The sequence below is a fragment of the Stenella coeruleoalba genome, assembly GCF_951394435.1.
Source record: "Stenella coeruleoalba genome assembly, chromosome: 2".
Lineage (NCBI taxonomy): Eukaryota > Metazoa > Chordata > Mammalia > Artiodactyla > Delphinidae > Stenella > Stenella coeruleoalba.
Window position 1 is genome coordinate 124,085,859 of NC_137147.1, and position 7,937 is coordinate 124,093,795.

Sequence of the window (7,937 nt, forward strand, 5' to 3'; positions counted from 1 at the left end):
TAATAATAACAGCCTAATTTATTGAGTACTTACTATACACCAGAAAGTGCTTTGTATGAATTAACTTGTTTAATCCTCACAACAACTGGAGGAGATAAGAACTATTTTTAGCTCTACTCTATATATGACGAGACAGATCTAGTTTAGCAAATGTAACCAACTAGCTCAAGATGTTAATGAGTGAAGTCAGGGATCCAAACTTTGGCAATTTGACTCCAGAGCCTGTGCTTTACCCGACTCCTAATAATTTTATGTCTCTGAAGATGTGTATTTACAAATATATGACATATATCTACATTTAATTTTTGAAAAGGTGTCCAATGACCTGTAAATAATAAAGAGAAAGCAACTACTGAAAAAAATAAAAGGATCAAAAGTGGGAAAAAGACAGGATCATTACAGGATCAACCTACCTGAGTATATCTACGAAGACCTTCTAAATAATGATTATTTTCAATTCTATCCCTTGAGAAGATGACCCAATCAATTAAATTTTGATATGTTCTTAGCCTAAATTAAGTTAATAACAGTTAAACTATAGCTATTATTAAGTTTTCTGAAAAAGGAAATCATTTCAATCAGATTTTTTCACAGTATGTTCCTTTGGTTTATTCTGTAAGTTTCTTTTCAGATCTCCAGTTGAGCAGCTGACTGGGCCCCTTAGTGATAGATTGTACACCAACGCTCACTCAAACATCATTTAGTCAAGCCAACTTGGTTTTATTTCCTTAATACTGAATTCAACTTAATTTTCAAATTTTGCTACAAACCAATCTTTTATATAGAGCGTAGCGTATAAAGTACATGCCAAGAGTATTTGTCATTTGATCTGTACTGCTAACATATATGAGGAAATCCGTGACTGCATTGAGAGTATAATATAATTTTCTGTACCAGCAAATAGGAATCAGTAACAACCAAACAGTTCCTAAAATACCACACTTTGTGACCTCAGAGGATGCATTTAGCATGCCTGTGACTCACTTTCCCTGCAAATAAAGCAAAGCTAATAGTACTTGAAGCAATGTTTTCTAACAAGGATCTTGGATGAATTAAGGAAAAAATGTTTTCAAAGTCACTGAATACATCAAAAGAATTATATAAAGTAGTCTGTAATCAACTAAAGGACATGGCTGTAGAATTAAAACTACCAGCACTTTTCTTCTTTGCACTGAAGAATACTAAATTCCCAAACTAAAAGAAAGAAACAGACATCATAAAGGGGAGTTCTTTTCTTATTGAACAAGTGTAGAGCTTCAAAGTTAACGTTTCTATAATGTTTCACTACAAATACTTACCAAGGCACCAAAGTATGAGCATATTTGCACTATTCTTTGTGTTATAAAAGCAAAAAAGTTATGAACTGGAACTGAACATATATAAAAATATGATTTAAAGATTAGGATTTGGGGCAGGGGGATAAAAACTTTTGAAAAAAATGGATAAAGTAGTTTTGTAAATAAGACACTTACCTTCCTCTTGATATCAGAGCCAAGGCTAAATAAGAGAGACCAATAAAAACTCATCTCCAAAATGTAGTACCAGTACTGAGATGGCAGCAAGGGCTGAGAAAACAAGAGTATTCACTACTTTAATGTCACCATATAAACAACTCATTTTAAGGATTAAAACTATTGTTTATACCTATTTATATTCCACAGAATTCTCCCAAATAATAATGTTTTACATTTCAACTTCTGAGAAGAAATCAGAGACAACATTTTGAGGCATTTCTAAAAAGGGAGACAAGAATTCCAAAGTCAAGTTAAATGTTTTGTTTAAAATTTAATAAAACTACAACAGGTGTAAAAGCATTCTTTTAGTTGAGTGAGAGTTAAATTAGAAAAATAATTTTAAAATCTTTACTTAAGAACAATGGAAAAGCTGTTCTGCTTGTCCCACAAAATACCTTGTTTTATATTTCTTGAATACTACTCAAATCTGATGTCCTAACCTCTTCTGTAGTGACAAGATGGTGATCCAAATTGGCCCATTCTCAAATGGGACAGTAATAAAATATATACAAATATTTAAGTACTCTAAAAATGTCTTCTGAAAAAAACAATGAAATTTCCATGGCTAGAATTTTCTTTAAAATAGGAGGGGCGGTATGCTTATTTTAGCTAAGCTGAGACATTATATTACTTGGTGTGATGGGTTGTAACATTAATGCCCTCAATGAATCTCACCTTCTCATATTCATGCCCTGGTACAGTCTCCTCTAACATCACCAGGAGGCCTTTGAATCTTGGCCTTTGGTCAAGGGGACATAGCAACTATGATGCAATCAGAGACCTCATAAGCACCATGTAAGAAACCTGAGCTATCCTGCTGGAGGTCACAAAGTAGAGCATCAAGGTGTCCACTGACAAAAATACAAATGAGGGCACCAGGGACATGTGATATGCCCTAGCCAGCCTGTCAACTAACTGAAAATGCATGAATGAACTCAGCTAACACCACATGGAGCAGAACTGCTTGGCTGAGCCTAGCCAAAATTGCTAATCCATATCATAAGCAAATAAATGGTTGTTTTAAGGCACTAAGTTTTGGTGATGATTTATTATACACCAGCATATAACTGACACATCTGAGAAGTGAAGAGTAAAGCTAACACATTAAATGGAATAATTTTCTGGTCAACTCATCATCCTTGATAAGGCCAAGAAAGAATAAGGGTTTCTTCTTTCTTCTATGACAAACAAGCCTGTATGAGACTAACTCTCCTAGTGAGAACTACTTAAAAATATGGATAAAGTATGGATAAAGAAAAAAAAAATCTGTTTGAAGGCACTGGAGAACAACCAAGGCATCCAGAACCTGTGGAGCCAAGATTTCAAAGAGAAGAAAAATGCATTAAATGGAATCCTTTATTTCAAGTGCATCCTTAATTCAAGAAGTACTACAGACCCTAAGCAGGATAGTTTCAAAGAAAACCACACCTATGTATAGCATAAAGTCTGCATTTGCTAACTTATAAGCAGTATAGAGCCCAGAGACTAAGAAGCAGTAGTTAAGTAGGGCTTTTGGCAATCTCATAGTGCTAGGAAGCAAACTGGTATTCAGGGCCAGCCAGGGAAAAGGAGTCCTGGTAAATACTATAATCTTTTATTTAAAACCACTGTAAGGGAATACCCTAGGAATATGGGTAAGTTGTAAATACATCTGCCCTCATAAAGACTGGAGTCTATATTAAACCAGTTCAATCATAGATAAAATTTAAGGTGATCTGTCTCTACTCTGCTTAACAGAAGTGAAAGTAAGTCCTCTCAGGAGGTAGATAATACCATTTCTAAGCATTATTTTTCATATGCAATGTCTATCATTCAATCAAATGTTATCAAGCATAAGGAGACAGGAATAAGAAAGAAAATAGACCCACAGGTGAGCAAGATATTGGATTTATCAGACTCTGACTTTAAAATAACTTTAAAAACTAACCAGGTATTTAAAGTTATTTTTAAAAATTAGTGGGAATTTTCAGTAGAGAACTGGAATCCATAAAAAAATAATTAAGTGAAAATTTGAGAAATGAAAAATACCATAACTAAAATTGAGAACTCAAAAGATGTGTTTAAGAGCAGATTAGACACTGCTGAAAAAAGCACTAGTGAACTGGAGGACATGAAAGCAGAAAATATCCAGAACTGTGAAGGGTCTGAGATTTTACCCTACTTGCAAGTTAGCTTGCCATAGTTTCATGAATGCTGATAGAAGATATGAGACTCCTGGGTCAGAGATAAAGGATAGCTTATTATTCACACTAATACAGTTGCCAGAATATCAGTATTTGGGCCAGTTCTCCCATCCCAATTCCCATAGCTAAACAAAGAGGGTCAGGTGACATCTGCACATGCAGTGGGTTTTGCTACCAGAGAGGAACACTGAGCTAGGGAACCTAAATCTTTATAATGGACAGTGACATGCATACCAATTGCTCCAGAGGAGACATTATCTCTATCTTCCAAGGTTGCTTGCCATACAAACATCCTTGAAAAGACAGTACAGAATAAAAGTCAGTCCATGTATCACTTCATATGACATGCAGAAATGCAAGAGGTCTGTGGAGAACTGTGTCCCTATAGACTGAAGCAGTAAGGCAAGAGGATGGAAAATATTAGGGAAAGCATAAGAGAGCTTCGGGACCTAGCATAAAAGTCTAACGTATTAGCACACTTGTAATTGGAATTCCAGAAAGAGAGGAGAGAGAGAAAAGAACAGAAGCAATGGCTAAGAATTTTCCAAAATAGACTTAAGACATCAAGCCACAGATTAAAGAAGTACTATGGACAATAAGCAGGATAAATTCACAGAAGACCACATTTATACATATCATATTAAAATTGCTAAAAGACAAATACAAAATATTAAAATCAGAGAAAAAGGACACCATTTGAAGAAGCAAAAATAAAATGGACAACTGAATTCTTAAAGAAACTGAGGGGATCCAGAAGACAATGGAATGACTTCTTTAAAGTGCTTAAGGAAAATAACTACTAACCTAGAATTCTATGCCCAGCAAAAATATCCTTTAAAAAAATAGGGTAAAATGATAACATTTCCAGACAAGCAAACCAAATGGGCTTCTATAGCCAGAAGGATAATAATCCCAGATGGAAGCATGGAAATGCAAGATGCCAAGGAACAGCAAGGAAAGGGCAATTTGACTGATTTACAAATCAATTATTGTAGTGACTTGTAGGGTTTTAAATATTTGAAGGAGGGGATAGGAGTAGTCTGATGATCTTTCAGTGACTGGAAAGAGGTAAGAGCACTTACATTAGACATTAGACATTAGACATTAGATTTACATTAGACTCTGATAATTGAAGGATGCATATGGTAATCTCTAGGATAATTACTAAAAGAATAAAAACATGCATAACTGAAAAGCTAATATAAGGGAAGAAACAGAGTAATAATTTTTTTAAAACTTCACTGTTCCATAAAAAAGTAAGAAAAGAGTACAATAAATGAAATGTATCAGGTGGTGCAAGTAGAAAATAAATACTAAGATGGTAAATTTAAACTCAAATACATAATTACATTAACCACGAACAAAGAAAAGGAATGAGACAAGTGAAGGGTAAATAAGGAACAAGGATAAGTAAGCTCCAGGACTTCACTGAAGTGGACGGAGAGCAGGAAGGGACTCAGACCTAAATCAGGGGACAAGCTGCTGAGGAGGGAAGGGACTACATCAGTGTGACTTACCTGTCTAGGATAGCCATTCCAAACCTCCCAAAGGTCATATACCCAAGGTTTCTGGAAAAACAAGGAACCAAGAGAAACTTTGTCAAAGGCTGATTTCAGCAGAGACATAAGCCCTTCCTTATGTCACTGATAGGGAGGAAACGTGCACAGTAAGATGCACTTTTATCACATTCCTGCTGCTCCAGCTGCACCTCTCTCCCTCCACAGGTGTTTCTACTTGTTCCTATACAACACCCCTGTGACATGCACGACTTCTAGTGAATCTGGAACCAATAATAGTCCTGTGTCACAAAGGAAATTACTTATTTCAAACAAGTGCCTCTTCTAATGAAATTATTTCTGAACCAATTAGATTACTGCTTCTGTAGCAATAAAAATATCTTGAAATATCCGTAGCAATAAAATACCTTAAGAGAAATCTTGAGAGAATCTTTAGAGACATCTCTAAAAGCTAGCTATATTTTTTTTCTGTTTAACAATTTACTATTAAGTTTATATATCACTTAATGAGGTGATTATTTAATAATTATTTAAACAGACAATGCAAAGAGAATATGGTAAGGAGAGATTTGATTTCTAATGGGCAAGAAATGAAAGTCTTCATAAACAAGTGGCCTTTGATATGGGACTAGATGGAATTTGATGGGTAGAGATAGAGGGGGAAGGGCAAGACATTTCTGGCAAAGGGGATAATATGTGCTAAGATCCTAAAGTGGGGATGTACCAGGTATATTCAGTGGATTGTCAGGGGTCCAGTTTAGTTGGTGTGTGGGTTACATGAGTGGAAATAGGGAGATATTAGGTTTAAAAACTAACATTACAAATGCAAAGCTTCACAAGCTTTGAAAGACAGACTAAGGAGTTGCTATTTCTCTAGGCATTAGAGTGAGTAGAGGTTTAAAACCTAGTTACCTTATTGAAAGTATTATATCCTAAGGAATTCACAGGCAGGAATTTTAAAAATTAAAGACAAATTCCAATCAAAGATATCAGAAAGACAACTTACATCATAAAGAAATGCAATTCCGGCAATGGTAATCATTAAGTAAAATGTAAATCGCCAGCTGCCAAAAGAAAGAAAAGTCTTGTTAAGGTGACTGACAACTGAGGAGAAAAACACTTGCTATAACAGTTTGGAAAGAATGCACATCTGGAGTCAGAAAAATCTAAGTTGATATCCTGATTCTGCCACTTGTTGGATGGCTATAAGTTCAGATAAGTAACTTAACTCATGGAGCCTTAATTTCTTCGTCAATAAAATGGGAATAACAAGACTTACCTCAAAATGTAAAAAGAATCGAAGATAACTTATGAAAAATATTGATCATAGTGGCTGGTATAAAGTAAGCAACAATAAGTCATAGCTATTGTTATTATTAATATGCCTAGCCTAGTTCCTGACACATGATAAACAATGGTTTGACTTCGTATTATCTAGGTACTCATTTCATCCCAATTTAATTCCCAGTGAAAAGGTTTCTATGTCGCTAGACTTTAGTCATGTCTCTGAAAAGCAGATTATGAAAGAATATTTTTTTCTCATGTATGGAGAAAGACCTATACAGTAGATTAAGGGACTTAAAAGACCAGTTGTAATGCACAGGTCTTATTTAGATCCTGATTCAAATAAACTGCAAAGAAAATTAAGACAATCAAGGAAATCTGAACACTGATTGAATATTTGTTGTTATTAAATAAATTTTTAAGGTATGATAATATCTAAAATAGTTCTTATCATTTAGAGATACATACTAAAATACTTACAAATGAAATCATTTGATATCTGGTATTTGCTTCAAAAGTGATCTTCAATAATAATTGGATGAAAGTGATCAAAAGTTACAAACTTCTTGTTATAAATTAGTACTGGAAATGTAATGTATAACATGATGACTATTAACACTACTGTATGGTATATTTGAGATTGCTAAGAAAGTAGCTCCTAAAAGTTCTCATCACAAGGAAAATTTTTTTTCTTTTTCCTTTGTGTATCTATATGAGATGATGGATGTTAACTAAACTTACTGTGGTAATCATTTCACAACATTCATAAGTTATTACATTGTACATCTTAAATTTATACAGTGCTGTATGTCAAATATATCACAATAAAACTGAAAGAAAATTATTATCCACATACAAAAAAAACAATCTGTGGTAGGGGAGAGAAGTAGACGAGGGCATAAATGACACAGGATGGCCCTGATAATTATTAAAGTTGGTGATGAAACCATAGCATACACAGCTCATTTAACTAGTCTTTCTACTTTTGTATATGTTTACTACTTGGCAAAATGAAAAGGTTTTAAAAAATTAGTGCTGTTTTATCTAATGATTGCTGAAGCAACAATATTAAAAATAACATTTGTTCCTTACATTTGTGTAATGCCTATAGTGCTCTCCTCAACACACCTGTGAGATAAAAAAGAAAGAGGAATATCGGCCTATCCCCACTTGGGAGATGAGAAGCCAGGCTCATAAAGGCTAGGCCGTCCCCCATCTCATCCAGCTGAGCAAAGACACAGTCGACGCGGAAATATAGGTCTTTGGACCCTGAATCCAGTGGTGTTTACTGAACACTGTCACTGTCTCTAAGCTACACGACAGTTTTTCTTTATGGCTTGTTTTGATCAGGGAAAAAAGTAGGGCTCAATTACTCAGAAAGTTGAACCATAAAAATGAGCCAGTTGAGACTTGATCCCACTTGTTTTATTTACTGTTGG

The 7,937-nt window shown here is 34.6% G+C and overlaps 1 protein-coding gene across 2 annotated transcripts in view; it reads right to left on the bottom strand.

Moving 5' to 3' along the window:
- The window catches only part of CERS3 (ceramide synthase 3), a 132,131-nt gene that overhangs the window by 63,960 nt on the left and 60,234 nt on the right, over positions 1–7,937 (bottom strand). For both annotated transcript variants that reach the window (XM_079913516.1, XM_079913517.1), the window contains exons 6-8: positions 6,221–6,278; positions 5,215–5,265; positions 1,473–1,565 (exon numbers count right to left, since the gene is read on the bottom strand). In XM_079913516.1, the coding sequence (XP_079769642.1) occupies positions 1,473–1,565; positions 5,215–5,265; positions 6,221–6,278 (202 nt within the window). The remainder of the gene's footprint in view (positions 1–1,472; positions 1,566–5,214; positions 5,266–6,220; positions 6,279–7,937) is intronic.